At 42.0% G+C, this 23,030-nt stretch overlaps 2 protein-coding genes and 1 non-coding gene across 6 annotated transcripts; 1 reads left to right on the forward strand and 2 right to left on the reverse strand.

Annotated features, from left to right (window-relative positions):
• Positions 1-4,915: 4,915 nt before the first annotated feature.
• Positions 4,916-6,922, reverse strand: LOC103981721 (UDP-glycosyltransferase 83A1-like). The gene is made up of 2 exons (XM_009398462.3): positions 6,270-6,922; positions 4,916-5,974 (listed from the first exon to the last, which is right to left on the reverse strand). Exons 1-2 carry the CDS (start codon positions 6,754-6,756, stop codon positions 5,076-5,078), a joined length of 1,386 nt encoding a protein of 461 aa, XP_009396737.2. The 5' UTR covers positions 6,757-6,922; the 3' UTR covers positions 4,916-5,075.
• Positions 6,923-7,905: 983 nt separating this feature from the next.
• LOC135648873 (uncharacterized) lies at positions 7,906-11,349 on the forward strand. 4 transcript variants are annotated; one of them, XM_065166860.1, is made up of 9 exons: positions 7,906-8,189; positions 8,919-9,039; positions 9,114-9,181; positions 9,444-9,503; positions 9,622-9,783; positions 9,881-10,027; positions 10,583-10,797; positions 10,879-10,987; positions 11,067-11,349. In XM_065166860.1, exons 1-9 carry the CDS (start codon positions 7,965-7,967, stop codon positions 11,145-11,147), a joined length of 1,188 nt encoding a protein of 395 aa, XP_065022932.1. In that variant the 5' UTR covers positions 7,906-7,964; the 3' UTR covers positions 11,148-11,349. The 4 variants fall into 4 exon arrangements, with proteins under 4 accessions (XP_065022932.1, XP_065022947.1, XP_065022953.1 ...); XM_065166875.1 differs by having other exon boundaries at positions 7,906-8,183; XM_065166881.1 differs by having other exon boundaries at positions 7,906-8,183; positions 9,625-9,783.
• A 3,579-nt stretch (positions 11,350-14,928) lies between these two features.
• TRNAN-GUU (transfer RNA asparagine (anticodon GUU)) lies at positions 14,929-15,002 on the reverse strand. The gene has a single exon. It is a non-coding gene; the product is annotated as a tRNA-Asn (tRNA).
• Between the last annotated feature and the right edge of the window lie 8,028 nt (positions 15,003-23,030).

Raw genomic sequence — 23,030 nt, forward strand, 5'->3', positions numbered from 1 at the left:
AATAATTTTACATCAAGTTTAGACATTAGAGCATACCTTCTAGAAAGAGCATCGACAACCATATTTTTCTTATCTTGTTTATACTTGATGATGTATGGAAAGAATTCAATAAACTAAACTCATTTTGTAGTGTTGTCGTGTCTCTAATGCTCTTACCAAAACATAAAACTCCTTATCATATGTTGGATAGTTAAGACTTGCTCCACTTAGCTTCTCTCTAAAGAATGAAATGGGTCTACCTTCTTGCATTAAAACTTTTTCAATACATATTCTACTCACATCACACTCAATCTTAAAAGTTTAGCAATGTTAGGCAAAGCAAGCGAATGTGTTAAACTGAGTTTGTCTTTAAGTAAGTTAAAAGCATCAACTTCTTTTTTACACCACCTAAATCCCACATTCTTTTTGATACATTTAGTTAATGATGTAATAATTATAAAAAATCCTTAATGAATTTAGTTTTGGCCACTCCCTTATTACTTTCATTTTTTCTTGATCAACATGTATTCTTTTATCATTAACAATATATCCAAGAAAAGTAATTTTATTAGTACAAAAAGTATATTTCTTTATATTAACATATAACTTTTCTTTTCTAAGCATATCAAAAATAGCTTTTAAATGTATTAAATGCTCATCCAAACTTTTACTATACATAAGTATATCATCAAAATAAACCACTATAAATTTTTCAATATAAGTATGTAAAACATGGTTCATCAATCTCATGAAAGTGCTACATGTGTTAGTTAAGTCAAATAGCATCACTAACCATTCATATAAACCATATTTAGTTTTAAAAGTGGTTTTCCATTCATCACCCTTACTCATTCTTATTTGATGATATCCATATTTCAAATCAATTTTTGAAAACACACAAGAACCCTACAATTTATCTAACATATCATCTAGCCTAGGAATAGGATGTGTATACTTTATCGTGATTTTGTTGATGACTCTGTAATCAACATGCATTCTCTAAGATTTATTCTTTTTAGGCACCAACAAAACAGGAACTGCACATGGACTCATGCTTTCTCGCACATACCCGTTTTCTATAAGCTCACTTGCTTTTCGATTTCCTTGGTCTCTTCGGGGTGGCATCTATATGTTGGCCTATTTGGTATGCTTGCACCCAAAATGAAATCAATTTAATACTCAATTCCTCTAATTGGTGGCAAACCATTATGAACTTCTTCTAGAAAGAGATCCTCATTTTCCTACAAAAGATCAATTATAACACTAAGCAAACTTTTATCAATTTCATTAGAAGCAGTCAAAACGTCCTTGTACATAAGTACAATTAAGGGCTACCTCATGATTAAGACTTTCTCTACATGACTCATTTTAACATAAACACTCGTTTCCTTTCACTAAGGCCTTCCTTGTTTTTTTTTCCTTTGTGTTTTTCAACACTCTCATTTTTATCACTCAACTCATCTTTTTCTTTTTTTTTCTCTTTCTTTCTCTTTCTTGCTCACTCCCTAAAGTTTTAGTTAATGAAGATTCAAGCTCTTCATATTATTGCTTTATGTGCATTTAGTCTTCAAAAATTATCTTTGAGGTTAAAGGTCTAAGTTGATATTTTTATCTATCTATGATCAAAGAATAATGGTTCTTGAACTTATCATGTATTACCCTTTGATCATATTGTCGTGGTCTCCCCAATATATGACCAACATATATATGTACCGCATCACACTAAACTTCATCCTTATATATACCAATTAAAAAAGAAACTAACATGCATCGATTTGCTTTTACAACACCGCTATCATTCAACCGTTGTAACTTCTAAGGTTTTGGATGTTTGATAATATGTAATTTTAGTTTCTCCATGAGTAAGGTACTTGCCATATTTGTACAACTTCCATTATCAACAATTACATTACACAACTTGTTAGCAATCAAACAATAAGTATGAAATAGATTTTTACGTTGTTCACCATGTTTATCATTTTTATTTTGCAAACTAAGTGTGCGTTGAGCAACTAAAATTTCACCTTTAGGATATTCTACATCACTAGCATCCTCAACAAATGGAATATCATCATCATCTTCTCTCTCACTTTTAGATTCCATAATCTCATCCCTCATAATCATAAATCTCTTATTAGGATATTCATGTGTCATATGTCTATGCCTAGACACTTAAAACACTTAATGCCTCTAGTTTGATTTGGTTAATTCTTACATTTACTTTTTCTATCTAATTAATATTTGCATTAGTTTCATCAGGCTTAATAATGGGTTTATCATCCTTTCTACTCTAATTCAATTTTCAAGAAGAAGAAGAACTCGAATAAGGTTTTGAATCATACATTGTGTCTTTTGTTTTGAGTTGTCTCTCAATCTTCATGGTCATATTCACCATGTTGTCACGAACGGTCATTGCGCACTCGCAACAACTTCGTTCAACGAATTGTTCGTCGCTTTTGCATGCTTGAATAAAGACATGACAACCTATTTTGCCGTAATTGCATGTGTTTTTACTTGTAAAAATATATATTCAAATATGTTGCAGTGCACAGTGCGACCGCTCACCGTGCTAGGCCCAAAGCCCCAAAATGGCTTCGTTTTCACATGTCACGGGCTATTTTCTGCAGCCCGCTGCAGCACACGAAATGTTAGCCATCTCAGCACCCTAGAACACCTTGGGTGGCACAAGGCTGGATGGAACTTCGGTATATAGTCGGGCATTGAAAAATCTTCACAAGTTCGCACGTTGACTTGATGGGAACTTGCCTTTGCGCCCAGCACCCGATGAGCAGTTGTTTGTGGACTTGCAATTGTTTGTTCTACCTTCTAAAGTCCTTATTTTTCTCCTCTTTCTCTCTTTTCTCCTGAGTACATAAGGTGCTTGCTGAATTGCTTGTAATGCTTCCCTCTTGGCAAGACGTCGGGACTTATCCGTTGCTCGTTTTCAATCTAATCAACTTTCTATTTTATTGGTCCTTCAGGACCTGTATGAGGTTGCAACTTGGCTGAACCTTTGGGGATACATATGTCACAAGGACGCTTCAAGACTTAGGAAATCCCAACTAAGTCCGATAAGTTGGCGCAAGGGTGCATCGCGACTTAGGCAACTCAAGCTAAGTTCGCGTCTTGGCCACAAGGATGCCTCACAACTTAGACAATTTCAACTAAGTCCATGACAATGTCCTCAATCTCCATATAATATTGCAACTCCACAAGATCAGCAATGTTCTATTTAATCCATTCAGGAATCGAGCCATAGTGGCCTCATAGTCTTTCTTCATATTAGCCCTTATCATGGCTATCTTCATCTCCTTGTGATATTTCTTAACGCTCGTGGAACCTTGTGTAACAGTTTACAATCGTTGATTCAAATCCTTATAGTAATGGCTAGGGACAAATTCTTTACATAATTGATCCCACCAAACAATAGCATAATCACAAAATTCAATAGCAATTAATTTTACCTTTTTCTTTTCAGAGCAGTTGTGACATTTAAAGATCAGCTCCACTTTTCATTCCCACTCTAAATAGGCATCTGAATTAGTCTTCCCTTTAAAATAAGAAAATTTTATTTTGATGCCTCCTATGTTTTTATCCATATCATCAAAACGTCCTCTCTTAGTTTGTCTCATAGGATTAACATCTTGACTAATTAGAGTAACTTGATTATCATCCATGTCATCTCTACTATCATATTCATCCTTGACAAAGGCTGGTTGTCTCCCACCCTGTGATTCACCTTGCAATCTATTAATTGCATTATCATGCCTTTCTAGATGATCTCTTATATCCTTCATTATTTTGAACATGCATTTAAATTATTACTATATTGCTTGAACTAAAAGATCATTTGATAAAAAACTTACTTCTTTATCTTTAGACATATTTAAAACCTGAAAAACAAATTTAAAACAGCCTCAGCAACACTCTCTCATGTGTTTCACTCAAGATTTGATTCACTCCACTTGTGTTTCATATAATTTTTAACTTTTCTCAATACTAATCTCACTACTCTTGCCTTTTACCTCTTTTGTTTTATTTTTTAGATTTTTAGATTAACTAAGGTACATAAATAAATAATTTAGATTATGATAATACAAGGGTTGCAAAATTGGGTGTGTAATGCACTTCAATCACAAGCAAGGATTAGAATTCAAGAATTATAGAATTCTGTAATTTGTAAGAATTTCTTGAATCAATAATTTTATTTTAAATTCTCATCTCTTTCTTTTTTTCTACCTTTGATTTTTTTTTTACTTTGTGATTTTCTTTTTTTATACTATAAAGTGTAAAAAAAATAGTAATAACACAAAAAGCACAACAATGAAGATGAAGGAATAATAACAATTATAGATATAGTGTTAAAAGAAGAAGAAAAAAAAAAGATTAAAAGATAGTAAATAAATGGATATACAAACCTCAAACTTGAGTCGAGATGACCATACTCCCCAATTTAGCAATCATACTCCCCAATAGCTTAAGAACTATGATACATATGGAATACAAATTGTCACCCTCCAACCAATTGAAACAAGATGAATCATTTAAGATTGAAGTAAGAGAAACTATTCTAATCACTTTATCAATGGAAAATTGATAAAATAATTAGAACAACATATTGATTCCCTTAAAATGCTACAAACTAAGAAGTTTAATAAGCTAAAAAGAAAGCAAAGATTTTTATGTTTCGAACGCTATTATTAAATACATTAAATGACATTCATGTTCTCAATTCATGAATCTTTCATTTTACCTATCTATATGGTTAATAAAAAACATATGATCTTGAATGACCTTTATCCTTCAAGATGAGCTAAAATTTAGACTCTTCTTGATCATTTTAGACCTTTATCTTGAATGACATTCATGTTCTCAATTCTACCGTATTTGTTGAGAGAGCACTTAAGTCTGCATAAAACCAGTATTTAGCTTGCTGTGGAGACAAACAAAGTAACTCGAGTTGATCTCGATTCCTTTCGTCTTCTCATGCAGACATCAAACAGAACTTTTACACCACAATGCATCACTTGTTCAAATGTTATTTCAATTCCTAGTAAACGATCACAGCCTGGTAATGCAAGCCATTCGCGCTTCCACTAATCTTTGTCGCCCTCATGCTTCATGGCATCAGCAAATCTCTTGAGATTCTCGAAGGAACTCCCACCATTCCTGGCACTTTTTTGTGCCAATTCCTTCAACAGTCGCGCCCTCTCTCTCGTGTCCTCGTCGAGAAGCAGCTCGTCCACCTTTGACTTGATTTGTTCCTTCGATACGATTACATTCTCATCAGGCATCATCTTCGATCCAATCCTCCAAACATCACATATGTAGCTCTGGTTAAGGAACTGGTCCACGAAATAAGGCCAACAGAGGAAGGGCAGTCCATTTCTCACCCCTTCCAGTGTCGAGTTCCAGCCACAATGAGACATGAAGCAAGCAACAGAAGGGTGTGCCAGCACCCTTTGCTGAGGTGCCCAGCCAACTATCCTTCCCCTAAGCGCAACTCGCTCTCTGAAGCCGTGTGGATAGGCGTCGATGGCGGCTTCGACGAGATCAGGCCTGACGACCCACAAGAACGGTCTGTCACAGAGCTCCAGCCCGAGTGCAAGCTCTTGGAACTGCCCGCGGTCGAACGTGGTGAGGCTACCGAAGGCTACGTAGACGACGGAGTTGGGACGCTGCTGATCCAGCCAAGCTTCGCAGGTCCTGTCCTCAGGCCACAGATGGCCGACCGGCTTACCGAGACGCTGCCCCGTGAGCAATGGTCCGACCGGCAGTATCTTTGGAGCGTAGGCGAACACTGGCTGCTCCATATCATAAGATGAATTGCAGAGGAAGAATTCGGCAACCCGGTTCCTTTGGTCGTCGTCGAGTAAGTGATGGAAGATCTCCTTCTGCGTTTCTCGATCGCCATAGCAGTTCCATGTAAGATGAGCTGGGTTCATGAGCGGCAGACCAGGGGCGAGTTGGAACATCTCTTGTTTCATTGGGAATCCTGCACAACATACCGACAATGTCAAACCCAGATTCGGTATATGTGGATCGATCATCTTTTCTTTTCTCTGTCTCTGTTGTTTATGTGCACCATCATCTTTCTGGCGATCAATTGATTGTGTTATCGTTAAAACTGCGAAAGATAATAGTGTTTGAACAGTTTTGTGACCTTAAAAGAATCATCAATCAATTAAAAGTTTCTTTCTTTATCTCGTATCATAGCTCTCGGAGTTGTGTGCAGTACCGACCATTCAATAGATCCTAACACAGTGATGCCAGAGACAGAACAGTATTACCATCTGCATCGATTACTCCATCTTCGATCAATTTGGGAATTTTCATTATCGTGGCAACCACAGCGGCCGCCATCGGCCAGAACGCCGCCGACCGGAGGCCCTTCTCTCTCGCCACCTCGAGAACCCATGGCGCCATCCCGTCAGCGACCATGCAAGTGATCTTGTCTTCACCGGGTTCGTGACTCTTCAGTATCAGCTCTTCCAAACACATGGGCAGGGTCTTCATCAAGCAGTCTCTCAGCTTCAGCAAATCACGTCGGTCTTCTCCGGGAGCCAACCCATCGTCGAACGAGATCAAGCGTACCATCGGGTCCATCATGCTTGGCCCCTCCGGCAGAGCAGCGGCGATGAGGGCGTGGTTGATCTCAGTGTTCACGAAGGTGATCTTGAACCCGTGATCCACCAGGCAGTACGAGAGCTCCAGGAGAGGGATGACATGGCCCTGTGCCGGGAACGGAACAACCAGAGCATGAGGCTGCTGGCCCATGGCGGTTGTGTTTCCCGGAGGATGGTTTTCCCCTTCGGTGCCAAATTATATCCGGCCACCACCGTCGCTGAGGAGCCAATAATGCACACGCAGAGAGAGACACGGGTTACATCTCCATTAGTCCCACATCATCATAAATGATGAGCAAGACCGCAGCCTCCTGTGAGCTTCCGCCCATCATTGCTAATGCATGTTGTCACCATCCTAACCCTAAAAGACAGCAGTGGTTGAGCCCTTCGTGACCGACGGTTAAGTCAAAATAATACCTTTGTATTATTTGTGATCTCTCTTACCTCTTTCATGGATTTATACGTGCATTCATCACTTTAAACGTTTTCTTCTATCGTAGATTCATAGTGAATCGGAGCAACACGATTTCTTTCTTTTTCTTTGACACCTCAACGAACTATCGAAAAGAGGGTCAAACCCAAAAAGAAGTTTTTGGATCTGAGGGATAATTCAACCTTCTTAATATATTTATTTTTTAGTTGGACAAGAATGATAGGTGTACGGTTGTTAAGTCAATTATCGAAATCCTTTGGTGTTCAAATTCCTTATCTCTTTTATGGATTATGGTACATTTTTATATCTATATTATCATTTTTATTTTTTTTCTTTCTCCATAGATTCTTAGTGAATTTTAAAATATTAAAATAAATATAAATTTATTTTTATTAAGACATCATAGTGGCCGCTAAGTGTGTTGTTTTTACATTTTATGTTAATTAGCATAATAATTTTTTATAATTTTATTTAAAATAAACTTAGAGAGCGATAAACATTGACTCATATGGATGAATGTAGTTACGCTGTCCACAAAATATCCATCCTTATTAGTTAAATAACGAGAGATGTACATCATATTTTGTATGATTCTAGTTCGAAAGTATATCGATCAAACATTAAAACCAGCATACTCGAGCATCGTGGCATAGAGTTTGATGAACGATGGTTAGCTAAATTGGATCCACAAGCAAACACAAGACGAGAACTTGGCATCGAGTTAGTCCGCCGTAACCGTGACTGATGGGCCGCTGCTTTAACATCCAATCGACGGCGGAGAGATCACGCAGCTTATGTTTCTGGCCGTCCGATCGATCACATTACGACCACGGATATCGTTCCTTTCTTGATCCCCAAGGCGAGCGCCCCCCACTTTGTAGTCCTTTCTTTTGTGCCTCACCTGCTTCGTGGGGGTTTCGATCTCCATGGATCCGCCGCAGGGGTCGCCACAGTCGTCGCCGGACGCGCAAGGCTCGCGGCAGCGGCCGATGGATGCGTCGCAGGGTCTTCGGCAGCCGCTGATGGACACACCGCAAGGCTCGCGACAGCCGCGGCAGCAGCAGTATCAGCCGAGGAGGCCAGACCCTCCGTCCGGTGGCGATGGCCTCTTCAACGCAGTGGTTACGATTTTCTTGTTCGTGTTGGTAGTGGTAATCGCTCTCAGTGTCATATGAAATCTTTGGTTTGATTTCAGTCAGTCTTCCTTCGGATTTTTAGCGTCTCTACAGTTATTACCATATCGTGGTTCAGAATGGATTGCAGAATCTTCTACTGATTAGATTGTAAAATGGTCTGGGTAAATCAAAATTGGATCTAATGTGACCATTTGTGGCTTTAGAACATTCATCGGACACATTTTGTTCAGAAAACATATTGTAGTGTATGAGTGAACACATGGTTGATCTTCCATTCATGAGTCTTTATATCACTCGGCCTTTTTCGATTTCCCTACGGTGTTCCATATGTGACCATCAGTGGACTCGTCTATAATGTCGATGGTTTATCTTCCGAAATGAATTAGGGGTAGGAATAATTATCGAACATTGCAATTAGATGGATGGCTAAGATTGAGAAACCTTCAAACTTCTTGTGAATTACTTTTCGTTTATTGATTTTCACATCAAAGAGTGTTTTGGTCATTGAGAAACCTGTTTCTCTTGCATTCTCGATTTTCTCTATTTTGAAGCAAGGTTTAATATACCTGCCCGATACTGATACTGGAAACCTGTGGAACTGGCACATATTGGTCGGTATGGTACTAATTCCTAGTGGTACACCCTGAAAGAAATAGTTCAGAAAATTTGTTTGGTTTTTTGGTGTTTGGTTGCCATGTCATGATTGGTTGGACTGGTATTTATTGTGGGAGATACATTTTGTAGGTATTTTTGGTATCATCATCAACAACAGGCTCGAGTCTCTCCATCTTGCATCAAGTTCCTGAAGGTCACGTTGGGGTATATTGGAGGGGTGGTGCCCTTTTAGAGGCAACTACTGATCCAGGTGTGCCTAAAATGAATTGTTCCATGTTTTTATTTTGCTTACCATAGACTGTTTGATAACTTTTTCATTTTTAGGTTTTCATTGGAAGTTGCCATTGATTACCCAGTTTGAACCCATACAAGTGACTATTCAAACTGATCAGGTAACTTTTAATTCCTCATTCGACCCAGTCCATGGTATTAAACACGTTAACGAATTCCTTCCCCCATTTGTGAAGAAAGACAAACAAATTTGGGTGCTCTCATTGCTACTGAACCTTTCGTCAAAAACTGCACCTCAGTTTTATGATCATTTTGTACCACAACTGCATCCTGTTGTTCGCGGTGGTTCATGGACGCAACTTGAGTTCTTCTTTTTTACATGTATCTTAAGTTGATATATGCCATTTATCTTTTGGCAAGCAGGTTAGAGACATTCCATGTGGTACCAAGGGTGGTGTTATGATCAGCTTTGATAAGATAGAGGTACACTGGTTGTGCTCGTTGTTTTTTATTGCTTTTGTTGTATGAGACATTAATCATTTTTCTCTCTATCATGTTTAGTTTGTTCTTTCACCTTTATTTTTGATGCTTACATATCTAGCAGGTCGTCAATCGGCTTCGTAAAAGTTTCGTGTATCAGACTTTGCATGAATATGGCGTTTTTTATGACAAGACATGGATATATGATAAGATTCATCATGAGATAAATCAGTTTTGCAGTGCTCATTCTCTGCAGCAAGTTTATATTGACATGTTTGATCAGGTAAATAGCAGTTATGATATTTAACGTCTGAGTCATGTACCAATATTAAAGCAGATGAGTTGCATTTGTTTGGGCTTTGAAACAATTAAATTCTCAGATTGATGAAAAAGTGAAAGATTCCATTCAAGCCGACTGTACACGTTATGCTCCTGGTATTGAGATCATTAGTGTTCGTGTTACAAAACCAAACATCCCTGTGAGCATTAAACGGAATTTTGAACTGATGGAGGAGGAACGCACTAAGGTATTTGCCTTTTCATCTCTATTATAGTCATCGAATTCATGACATGCCACTTTACTGCTTCCCATAGGACAGGAGCAAGTTGCATGTGGTTATCTACATATTGATGGTAATGCACATCAAGTTTCTGACAGCTTTTGAGATGAAAACATTTGGTGGAGATATTTATAAAGATTTAAGGGATAGTATTTTGGAATGCTTGTAATTTGGCAAACCGGAGATCATTTGTATGCTTTACAGATCTCTTGCACGGATGAAGCTGTAGATTCGGAACTCACTATAGGCTAAAAGGGCCTTATGAATATGTATATGGTGGTAAATTTTTTAGAATTCAAGGTGCAATTATAAAGCATCGATAGACACTGAATAGCATGGACAGTACAAAATATCTTTTCATATGGAGTTGTACTGTTATTGCTACATTTGTAGCCATATACTGCAACACCAATACTGTGGTCCATTTACAAACTCAATAGAAACCTGATCCCTCGACAATCTATAGGGCATTTTCACATAAGCAGTTTGCTACCTAACTGTTAAATTGTCCCTTGTTTTTAGGCACTGATAGCCATAGAGAAACAGAAGGTTGCAGAGAAGGAGGCCGAGACTCAGAAAATGATAGCATTATCAGAAGCAGAGAAGAATGCACAGGTCAGCCAGATTCAAATGGAGCAGAAGCTAATGGAAAAGAACAGTGCAAAGAGGCAGGAGGAAATCGAGAATGAGATGTACATTGCACGTGAAAAGAGCCAAGCAGATGCTAACTTTTACAGGTGGGCCACTGTTTGTTGATCGGGTAATTGCTGGTGTGAAACTCTACTTGTAAATGCTCGGTATTCATGATTTCTTTGCAGAGTGATGAAGGAAGCTGAAGCCAATAGATTGAAGCTCACACCTGAATTTCTTGAGCTCAAATTCATTGAAGCCATTGCAAATAATTCAAAAATTTTCTTTGGGGAGAAGGTTGATGAATGATTATATCTTTTTTCTTTTTCCCTTTCCATTATAATGGTAGTCTCAAGTATGAGCAAACTGTATGCAGGTACCCAATATGGTAATGGATCAGAGATTATTGGGCAACTATCTCGATGGCATTTCAAAGAAAGGTCGAGGGGATGTATAGAAAAATGTGGTGGAACACAACTGCCATTTCATACAGTGGGATAATATGATATGGACTTCAGAGTTAGAATTTCATAATTTTCATGCTTGGAGCACCTACTTTTGGCCTCTCTTTTGTAGTGCATTTCTTTTATTCCATAGTGGACTTGGTTAGACTGCGGTTGTAAATGATTGGTAATATTTTTGCCTTACTTTTTCCGGCATATGCACCGTTTCTGTTTCATACAAGAAAATATGTTGGCATCCTTCGCGTTGACCATTCTTCAGGTGAAATGAATGATACCAATCATCATGGCTCAGGTTTTCTTTTAATTAGGAAGAAATGTCATTACGTTAATTATTTATCTTGTAGGATTTTACTGGAAAGCTTTTGGTGATTTAGATCCATCATTTGGACATTAAGTCCGGAACCATCAGATTTTGTCATGGAGTTCTCTCCCCAAGCTAGCTAGAGATGAGAATAATAGAGTGGATATTGCTCCAACACGATGATCGCTTTGATGATCCTCTTAATTTTGGTCAAATGGCGTGCGGACCCTCTTTCTGAGGCAACCGAGTGAAGCGTCACTATATGAATTCGTAATCACTGCTGTTATGGCCATCATACATATCATCCGTCACATGGACATGAATACGTATATCGCTGCGATGTTACATAGACATGAATACGTATATCGCTTTTCAAGGGCAAATGACATGAACACAGTTTACCTATGTCAGCTTGAGATCGACATTATTTAGCACAAGTAATCTCCCCCTGAATTCGAATAGAATAAAAAGGCCCTAAACAGAATTTTCCCTCCAAAATTCTGTTGCTTCCTTTTAAGAGGGAACAAAGCCGATCGGTTTGTCTTTCTCTATTCCGTCTCCCAAACTCTTGAACTCCTCCATTCCTCCTCGGTCTCTTCTCCGGATCACGCCGCCGCGACCTCCTCTACGACGTGTGGATGTATCGCCGCCGTGACCTCCTCTACACCGGAGAACGCCAAGCGGATCTGTGAACAGTCTTCAATCCGAGTCGATTCCTCGGAGGTACATCCCTTCTTCCCTCTCCCTCTGGTTTCTAGATTTGTTCACGCCCGAATGGCTTTTTCTTGCACTGTTCGGGAAGCAATTCTTCGTTTCTTCTTTCTCTTCCACCAAAAAATTTGATGCGGCTTCTGAACCCTGAACTGCAGCTATTTTTCTCGTAATCAGATTTTAGCAGATATTTAGTTGCAACCTTATTATTTCGTTGGTTCTCTTCATCCAGTAGTCGAGATTGACGAGACATTTGTGTGGCGTGATATATTAAGATTTATACGCATATATAGGAATGTGGTTGGATCAAAAGAAATGTGATAATTCTCACGATGTATAAGCCACAAAAATCAACTTAGGAATGTATCAAAACATAAGGAAAAGGAGGAAATAAAAAAGGAAATATAAGCTAAAATTAGAAGAAAAGCTTGACTTTCTTTTCATATGCAGGGAAGTTGAAAGCACTTTCATATGAGTAGCTGCAATAAATAAAAGACCGGTTACATTTGACAAAAATAAATGTGAAGAAGTACGAAAACAATATGAAAAACCAGAGTTATGGTGGACGAAGACAGAAATTATTTGACAAAATATGATTATAGAAAGTACAAAGCAAATATCATATGAAAATAGGTATAAAAATGAATAAAAAATTGCATATGCATTAAGTTGAAAAATTAAAAACCAGAGTATGATGGGCGAAGACAAAAATTATTTGACAAAATATATTTATAGGGCAAAAAATTTATGAAAATAGGTATAAAAAGGTTTTTAAAAAAGGGAATTGCATTCGTGTAACTTTGACAAGAAAAACAGTGCCATGTTAAAATAAAAAGTATTGAAAAATTCCAATGAAAATCCAGTGTTAAGCAAAAATATATGAAAATAGGTACTAAAAGGTTAAAAAAAAAAGAAGCAATTGCATATGTATGACTTTGACAAATGAAAAAAAAAGTGTTAAATTAAAAATATTAAAAATGTTTGGTAGAAGGAGGGTTTGAATTCCAACCTTAAAAACCAGAGTTATGATGGATGAAGACAAAAATTATTTGACTAAATATAATTCTAGAAATTATAAAGCAAAATTATATGAAAATATTATAAATTTGACAAATTAAAACCAGAGTTATGATTGATGAAGACAAAAATTATTTGACAAAATATAATTATAGAAAGTATAAAGTAAAAAGAAAATAAAATAGGTATAAAAAGGTAAAAACAATTGTGTATGTATATAAATGAAAAAAAACAATGCTATGATGGAGTAAAAAGGGTAAATTCATGAAAAAAACTTTTACCTATTAAAATTTCTTATAGGGCACTCTTACTCTAAAAAAATTGGAAACAATATATTTTTTTAAATAATAAATTTACCTTATCGTTGGTTGTCCCTTTTGCCTTGTCTTCAGCCAACTAAGCCTGTTACCCACCACCTTCGTCGTCACTCTTGTTAGAATCTAATAGCTTTCGACGATAATGCTTTCTCGGAGTTGGTGGAGGGTGATTTGCTCGCAATAGAGGAGGGCGAATAACCCTCGTGCTAGGGTTATAGTGGAGGGGGCAACCTGACATGTGATGGAGGGGGGCAGTTAGCTCTCACACAAGGGCTGCAATAGAGGGGACGACCTTATGTGCATTAGAGGAGGGTTGTCGACTCTCATGCAAGGGTTGCAACAGAGGGAGACAATCAACTCTCACACAAGATGGAGAGAGGTAACCAACTCTCACGCAAGAGTTATAAGTGTGAGGGGTAGCATACAACGATAGGCTCTTGTGTGAGGGTTGCAGGTGACATTGAGACGACGATGAGTTCAACGAAAAAAAAAAAATCTTTTCACGGAATTCGGGTGTTGTTTTAGAAATTTTCAAACCAACGACGCTCTTAGAAAAAAATAAGCTTTTTTTTTTCAAAAATTCACCCAAGTAAAAAAATATATATGAAAAATTCAAATAATTTGATAAAATATAATTATAGAAAGTATAAAGGAAAAATTTATGAAAATAAGTATAGAAATGTAAAAAAAAAATTGTAAATGTATATAAATGAAAAAAATGATGTTATGATGAAGTAAAAAAAATTTAAAAATTCAAATGTAAAATTAGTGTTAAGCAAAAAGCAGATAGATAAAAAATAAATTTCGCTAGAAGGAGGGGGGCAGCTAGCTCTCGCACAAGAGCTGCAATAGAGGGGACAACCTTATGTGCATTGGAGGAGGGTTGTCGACCCTCGTGTAAGGGTTGCAACAAAGAGGACAGCCCGGTGCATGATAGAGGGAGGCGACCAACCCTCGCACAAGATGGAGAGTGGTAATCAGCTCTTACGCAAGAGTTATAAGTGTGGGAGGTAGCAGACAACGAGAGGCTCTCGTGTAAGGGTTGCAGGTGACGTTGGGACTGTGAAGGTGATGATGAGTTCAACGAAAAAAAAAAAAAAACTTTTCACGAAACTGGGGTGTTGTTTTAGAATTTTTCAAACTAATGATGCTCTTAGAAAAAAATAAGCTTTTTTTTCAGAAATTCACCCAAGTAAAAAATATATATGAAAATTGTAAATAATTTGACAAAATATAATTATAGAAGGTATAAATATAATTATAGAAAGTATAAAGGGAAAAATTATGAAAATAAATATAGAAATGTAAAACACAATTGCATATGTATACAAATGAAAAAAAATGATGTTATGATGAAGTAAAAAAAATTAAAAATGCAAATGAAAAATTAGTGTTAAGCAAAAATGCAGATTAGATAAAAATAAATTTCGCTAGAAGGAGGGCTTGAACCTCCGACCTTGTGGTTAACAGCCACACGCTCTAACCAACTGAGCTATTCCAGCTTGTTATACATATTATATAATCAATAAACTTATCTAATTTCTCTTTTCTTGTTCTAATTTTTACAATGCACAACATTACAATCATAGTAAAACTGTTACTTGGATTGAATTCATCTAAAACCTATTTGACATAACCCAACAATTACGCCAAACTTGTTGGTTTTCGTAGAGTGTGGATGAATTAGAGTAGTAAAATCTCAACAGAACTAGCTAGACCTCAAGTATGGATTTAACTCAAACCTAGTCTAACATCACTGCACCCAACATAAAGTATCATTTTGATAAAAGAGAATATTTGAACTCATATGCTTTAGATAATCCGAGTAAGAAAATTCAAATCAACCTGACCCATCCCTAACTTGACCTGACATGGGACTAACCCAACCTAAATGAGGTTATGGCTGAAAAAAATTCCAGCCAAAGGTCAGAATGAGTTGGATTGGAAAGATTAGTCTTTCACCATGCAAACATGGATTTTCTTTCTAGGATGAGTTTTATGGATTATTACATATTCTACCATTGACATACAACAAGCTTAATGGAAGGAAAACACTGTATGCAATTTACTATCAAACTATAAGCCATAGAACTAGGACATAACTTACAATCTACAGTGCCTGGAATGAAGTAATGAGCAAACACAATGATATTAAATTTAGAGTTCACTGATTTATGGTCTAATACAAACATCACACTCGATGGAAACTATGGTGTTAGGGATAGCCCACTACTAGCAGAACTTATTGCTACTTTACCGTGTCTTAACCCATGTCAATCACAGTTTTCAATGAGCTTTGTTTATGCAATATAAGTACAATCCCATGATAATAACTATTGTTTTTTAAGTAAAATTATCATAAGAGTAGTTCGTGTGAGGTCTGGATTGGGCTAGTTTTGTCGATGCTATGGGATCTTTTCATCATTCTAGAATTTTTAAGCACGTAATCATCATTTTTTTAGTGGTTAATTTAGGTCGTTTCGTGAAATCCAATTTAGTGGCATGGTTTCTGTTATTAATAGTCTTATTTGATTTGAAAGACCATAAAGTTAATGAGTCGGTACGACCTGGTTCACGGATCGATGTCGGGAGTCTTCGACCGGCTGAGCTAGTTGTTGAGGTTGGTCACGCCCTCAGGACGGGGTGCTAGCGTCGGAATGTTGATTAGCGTCTCTCGTTCGGGATGCTAGTTGGCGGCTCTCCGTCGGGATGCTGGTTGGAGGCTCTTGGTCGGAACGCTGGTTGGCGACTCTCCGTTGGGATGCTGGTTGGTGGCTCTCTGTTGGGATACTCGTGGCTCGGGGGGCGACCGCTCTCCTGCATAGATAGCCCTCGTCGGATGGTTGCCGACTTTGGCCCCTCAACGAGTATGTTAGTATTTGGTTAATTTGTTTTTGCCTCCCATTGGGTCAGATGTCAGCCATGTGTTTTTATACTACTGTACGAGGGTCAGCCATACACGGATTTAGTGTGGTAGCTGATCCTCGAGGGATGAGATGAAACATTTGTGCGGTCGCCGTCCCAGGATGCGTGGAACGATGCCGTCCCGAGCTTTCCAGGATGGGACGTACCGAGCAACATCTTGGTACGGATTCTGGCTCGGCGTGTGGGGGTGCTCCTCTTGCTGACTTGGACTTGCGGTGGCGTGGCGTGGTGTTGATTGTGACATGGCTCGAACCCAAAATATACCTTATCACTCCCCCCACCCAGTCGGTGACTGAGGAGTGGCTGGTCGAGGAGGGACTAAGCTCAACCACTGGGGGTATGATCGTTCTTAGGTTTCATATCATTTGTCTTGCCCTGAGCTGCTGATTGACTAGTCTTTTGTTTGCAGAGATGGTGAACCTCTAGTTGGTGAAGGCGACGTCTCATGCCAAGGTCGTCATGCCGTCGTTTCGGGATGGCGAGGGCTCTAGGGCTGGGGATGCTTCACAGAAGGGCACGCCGAGGACGTCGGGGTCTCCGGAGGTGAGTCGCCCACCAAAGAGGGCGAAGACGGGGACGCGGAAGGTGTACGCGGGCTCAGTTGCTCTCGCAAGTGCTACCCCGGGGTCGTCGGGAGTCGCTCCTCTAGGCAAGGGTTCGGAGATCACGAAGGGAAAGGAGGCGGCCAGATCGCTCGGTCGTGACCCCTTGAGGAGGCCATCGGCGCGCCCGAAGTCAATGTGGGACCTGTGTCGTTTCCGCTCTCGGGCCAAGGGCAACCAGTTCCAGGCCCTGTGCATGGCCGATCTCCCCGCAGGGGAGCCAAGGACTCCCTACGCCTCGCAGTGGGCGAACCTCAAGGCCGACGATCGGATCTAGGCCAACGGGCCGACTGCTCAGGAGTTTGCCCGAGGGGCGCTTCACCTGGCGCTGGCAAAGGAGCTCTACTGCTCCTCCTCGGATGTGCTGATGGACTGGGCAGCCAAGTCATTCATCTAGGTAATGGTGCTCTTCCCACGTTCGATTCTTCTTTCTACATGCAGGGCCAGCATTATACCATAGCGCTGATCGACCGCATTTATGATGCTAGGCGGGTGATCGAGCGTCTGTCGAACGTCAACTTCGCTCTCTACATGGAGATCTTGGAGCTGAAGAGCGGATTTGGCCCTGAGGCTATCGCTGCGGCCGAACAACGTGCCTCGGTCCTAGATTAAGAGGTGAATCGTATGAAGGCCGAGCTAGAGGAAAACCGAGCCCGTCTCTAGATGCTTGACAATGAGCTGCTGACCCTCTCCCGGGATGTCGACTCCAGCAGGTCTTCTTCTTGGGCCATTGAGGAGATTCTGAAGGAGGAGATCAAGGGGGCGATCACCGAGTACAAGTCATCCCCCGAGTTTGAGCACAGTCTCTAGAGGACGGGGCGAGTGACGTATGAGTTCGGGTATCGGGTTGCCTTCGCTCACTTTCGAGCAAAGTACCTGGACTTAGAACTAGAGTCGGACCCGTTCGCTGACCTGCCGAAGGATCAAAACATTGACATGCCAGCGGATGTCCCATTCGTCGATGGGCCTGAGACTCCCCTCCCCAACTAGAAGTTGTAACTTTTTCTTTTTTGCTTTGGTCGGATCAAGTTTTGAGAATGTATTGCTCGACCACAATATGTATGTTTCTTTTAATCAATGAAAACTGTCTTTTTGGCATCTTGACCTTCTGTCTTCATGGATAAAACTTCTTTAAATTTGCTGTGTTTCATGTCCATTGTAGGGGATACCCTTCCATAGTTTCAAGATGGTAGGTCCCTTCTCAGACCACATCGTAGACATGATCGGGGCCTTCCCAGTTTGGTGCGAGCTTTCCCCTCGCTTTGGTCGGGTCTCTCACCTCAGCCTTTCGAAGGACGGGGTCTCTGACCTTGATCGGTCGTGGGCGAACTTTGTGGTTGTATATTCGAGCTGTCGCCTTCTTGTAATCCAATGTGTGCAGGTGCACCTCGGCTCTTGTAGGCGACGGTGCGCAAGGTTAGGAACACCATTTCGGGCGGAAGGACTACTTTGGTCCCGAACACCAGGCTGAACGGAGACTCCCCCGAAGCGGTCTTGGCGGTCATTCGCATTACCCATAGGATGCTAGGGAGCTCGTCCACCCAAGCCCCATGCACGCCCGAGACCTTCTTCTTAAGGCATTCTAGGATTGCCCGATTTATTACTTCGGCCTGGCCGTTGGTTTGGTGGTATGCGACCGAGCTAAACTTCAATTGTATCTCGTATGACTGGCAATAGACCTTGAATTTAGTCGGTAATAATGTTCTTCCATGTGAAGTCTTGAACTTGTTTCTCGATAATGGATGCTAGGGGTTCGGCTTCAACCCACTTCGTGAAGTAGTCAACCCCGACTATAAGGAAGCGTCATTGTCCCGAAGCTGGAGGAAAAGGCTCGAGGAGGTCAAGTCCCCATTGGGCGAAGGGCCAGGCTGCATCCATCGGGCTAAGAGGCACCGCTAGCTAGTGTTGCAGCCAGGCATGCCTTTGACACAGTTGGCACCACTGTACGTATGATAGGGCATCTTGGCGCATGGTCGGCCAATAGTATCCCTGTTTGAGGATCTTGAAGGCCAAGGTTCAGCCCTCGATGTGCTCCTCGCAGATCCCCTCTTGGAGTTCGGCGAGGATTATTTTGGCCTCTGGTGGTGTGAGACAACGCAGGAGGGGTTGAGAGAAGGCTCTCTGGTATAGTTTTCCACTGACCTCACAGTATCAGGCTTGGGTTCGCCTTAATCATCGAGTAACCATCAGGTCATCGGGTAGTGTCCCGTCCTTCTTGAAGTGGAAGATTTCTTCCATCCAGTTCGGTGAGACCTTTGTTTCGGTGACATCGTGGGTTGGCATTGTCGGCACCATTATGGATTCAGTTGCCGAGATTGATTCCAGGCTGCGAGTATAAGCCGACCCGATGAAAGCATCGACTTGTGCATTCTGCGCCCGAGGTACCCTTGTGATAGAGAGGCGGTTGAAGCGACGAGTGAGCCATTTTGCTTCCGTCAGGTATAACGCCATTGTCGGGTCTCGGGCTTCGTAGCTCCCTTTGACGTGTGCCGTCACCAACTGGGAGTCACTAAAAACCTCGAGGTTGCCCACATGCATCTCCAAGGCGAGGCGTAGGCTGTGGAGTAGTGCCTCATACTCGGCCTCATTGTTGGTGGCCCAGAATGGTAACCAGAGCGATCTTTCATAGGTTTCTCTGGACGGGCTTTTAAGGATAAGTCCGACCCCGACCGCCTCTGCAATGGTCGAGCTGTCCACATGCAGGGTCCACGTGCTCTTGTCGTGCTCCTATTCAACAACATGATCTTCAAGAGTCAGTTCGGAGATGAAGTCGACCAATACTTGGGCTTTGATGGCTGTCCTGGGGGCGTATTGGATGTCGAATTCGCCGAGCTCAACTGACCATCACAGCATCCAACCCGATGCGTCGAACTTGGAGAGGATTTGCCACAATGGTTGGTCGGTTATCACTTTGATTGTGTGGGCTTGAAAGTACGGTCACAGCTTTCAGGTCGTTTTCATTAGTATAAGGGTCAGCCTCTCGATTGGGAAGTACCGCACCTCGGGTCCGATGAGGACGTGGCTGACATAATAGATAGGTTGTTGTGTTGGTGGTGTTTCTCGAGTTAGCACCAAGCTGACCGCTTGTGCCGAAGCTGCAAGGTAAAAACCAAGGGTCTCACTCGGCTCGGGTGAGGCGAGTCGGGGCAAGCGAGCGAGACACGCCTTTAGCTTTTCGAAGGCTTCCTCACATTTTGGGGTCCATGCAAAGCTGTCGGCCTATCGTAGTGCCCGGAAGAAGGGAACTTGTCGCCTGATCGTGACACGAACCTGCTGAGCGCCGTTAGCTTCCCTGCAAGGCGCTGCACCTCCTTGATCGAGCAGGGGGGCTGCATCTCAGTTATGGCCCGAACCTTTTCTGGGTTGGCATCTATCCTTCTCTGGTGAATGACTAAACCGAGGAATTTTCCTGAGCTGACTCCGAAGATGCACTTGGTGGGATTCAGTCGCATGTTGAACCGCTTGAGAATTTGGAATGTCTCTGCCAGGTCGGCCAGATGTGTGCTTGCAATCTTGCTCTTCACGATCATGTCGTCTACGTACACTTCCATGTTCCTCCCAAGCTGTTGCTTGAACAACTTGTCGATCATTCTTTGGTAAGTCACCCCAGTGTTTTTCAGGCTGAAAGACATCACTTTGTAGCAATACACTCCTCTATCGGTGATGAAGGTAGTGTTCTCTTGGTCTTGTGGTGCCATCCGGATCTGGTTGTAGCCCGAGAATGCATCCATAAACGTAAGGAGTTGGTAGCCTGCGGTGGCATTGACTAACTGGTCTATTCTCGGGAGTGGATAACAATCTTTGGGGCATGATCGGTTGAGATCGGTGTAGTCAACACACATCCTCTAGCTTCCATTGGGTTTCTTAACGAGGACTACATTCGACAACCACCGAGGATATTTCACCTTGGTTATAAATCCTGCCTCTTTAAGGCGGTTGACCTCATCGCTGATCGCCTTTTGTCGATCGAGAGCGAACTTCCTTGGCTTTTGCTTCATCGACCTAGCCTCGGGGTGGATGTTGTGGTGGTGTTGGGTCACCCCTAGGTTGATCCCGAGCATCTCCTTAGAGGACCATGCAAACACATTAGCATTTTCCTTTAGGAAATCGATGAGCTGGAGCTGATTTGCTTCGAGGAGTGTCGTCTTGATTTTTACAGTCAAATTGGGTCGGTTCCTCTTTAAGGGTACCTCAGTGACTTGTTCAGGGGGCTCCAGGTGCATTAGTGTCACGACTCCTTTACGGGGATCTGGGACTTGACGGGGGTGTGACTTCTCCGGGAGAGTAACTACTGTAAGGTAGCGCCACCTTGATTCGCCTGGGTCGCTTCGGGATTCCCCAACCCCTGCTGAAGTTGGAAATTTGATGGCCCGGTGATAGGTGGAAACTACCGTTTTCAGTTTGTTAAGTGTCGGGCGACCGAGGATGACGTTGTAGGCCGAGGGTAGATCGACTACCATGAAGGTAGTCATTGTCGTCTTGGCTCTTGGCTCTTCCCTAATGGTGACGGGGAATGTGGTGGTCTTGAGCGGGGAGATGGAATCTTCGGTGAATCCGGTGAGCGCCGAGGTCATGGGAGTGAGGTCCTCATTGGTTAAGTCGAGCTTCTTAAAGGCATCGAGGTACAGCACGTCGACAAAGCTCCCGGTGTTAACCGTCACCCTTTTGACCCGAGCGTTGGCGATCTGGATAGAGATCATCAAAGCGTCATCATGATGAGAGCATTCGACCTCCTCGGTTCTGAAAGTGATTTTAGGCTCGAACTCGGGTCTAGGGCATTTTTCCATCGTGCTTCGGGCGTAGGCTTTCCTTGCCGTTGAGCTATTGCCACTTGCTACCTGTCCTCTGGTAATGACATCGATCTGCCTCTCAACAGGTCCCCTAGGGCGCGGAGTTGCTTCTCTTGGTTCCTTGAGGTAGACCTTTCTCCCTGATCTGGAGAAATGTCTCGGTATAAGATGTATTCAAAGGCAGAGACGGGGACCTCGGGAGTAACAGCTCGGGCCGATCGGGCCTCCTGTGAGGTTGCACTGGTGGTGCCGAAGCCATTCCTCGGGCCTACTCCATCCTCGGCCTCTTGTTGTCCTCGTGCCTCCCTGCCATCTCGAGGATAGTCACGGGCGGCTTCTCAATCAGCGACCAAAAGAACCTCAAGGGCCTCAAGCCCATTAGAAATACTTGCATGACCAAAGAAGGGTGAGCATCCGGGAATCCCCGGATTTCAATGGTAAAGCGTGCCATGAATTGGGAGAGCGATTCATCCTCACGTTGGGATAACGTGAGCAGGGTGGCAATGAAAGGCTTAGGTCGCACGTTGGCCAAGAAGTTTTGCTCGAACTCCCTTGCGAGCTGATCAAAGGATGAGACCGAGAACGGGCGCAGTTGGCTGAACCATGCTCGTGTTAGTCCTCTAAAGGTGGTCGGGAATGCCTGACACATCAGGGTATCAGAGGTGCCGTAAAGGGCCATATGAGCCTGAAACGCAGCGACATGCTTTGCGGGGTCGGAGTCGTCGTCATACGTTTCCAATGTTGGTAGCCTGAAGTTGAGTGGTATAGGCTTGTCCTGTATTTCCTGAGTAAAGGGGGATCCACTTGAGCTGCCTTTGCCCATCTCGCCCTGCGACTTCTGGAATTCACGCTGGAACTCATCCAGGCGTCGGTTGACCATGGACAGTTGGATCCTGAATGAGTCATACGCCGAGTCCAATGATATGGTATTAGGCTCGGGGTAGGATGGAGCGATCCGGCCAGGTGTGGGCATGCTTTGCTCGGGTAGGCCTCTCAGATTTATTTTCTACTCTCGGGCTTCTCCTATCACAAGTTGCTCCTTGCTCGGCCTTTGCTGCGTCAGGTAGGTCGAGGGAGCCGCTAGTTGCATAATATGTGGCATGAGCAGGACGATTATCTGCATAATTCCCGCCAAGGCTTGTACTTGCTTGGCCAAGTCGAGGAATGCCTCAGGCGAAACAACCGTGGGTCTTGTGGTATATCCGGGGGGAAA

This window comes from Musa acuminata, chromosome BXJ1-4 (assembly GCF_036884655.1).
Source record: "Musa acuminata AAA Group cultivar baxijiao chromosome BXJ1-4, Cavendish_Baxijiao_AAA, whole genome shotgun sequence".
Taxonomy (NCBI): Eukaryota; Viridiplantae; Streptophyta; class Magnoliopsida; order Zingiberales; family Musaceae; genus Musa; species Musa acuminata.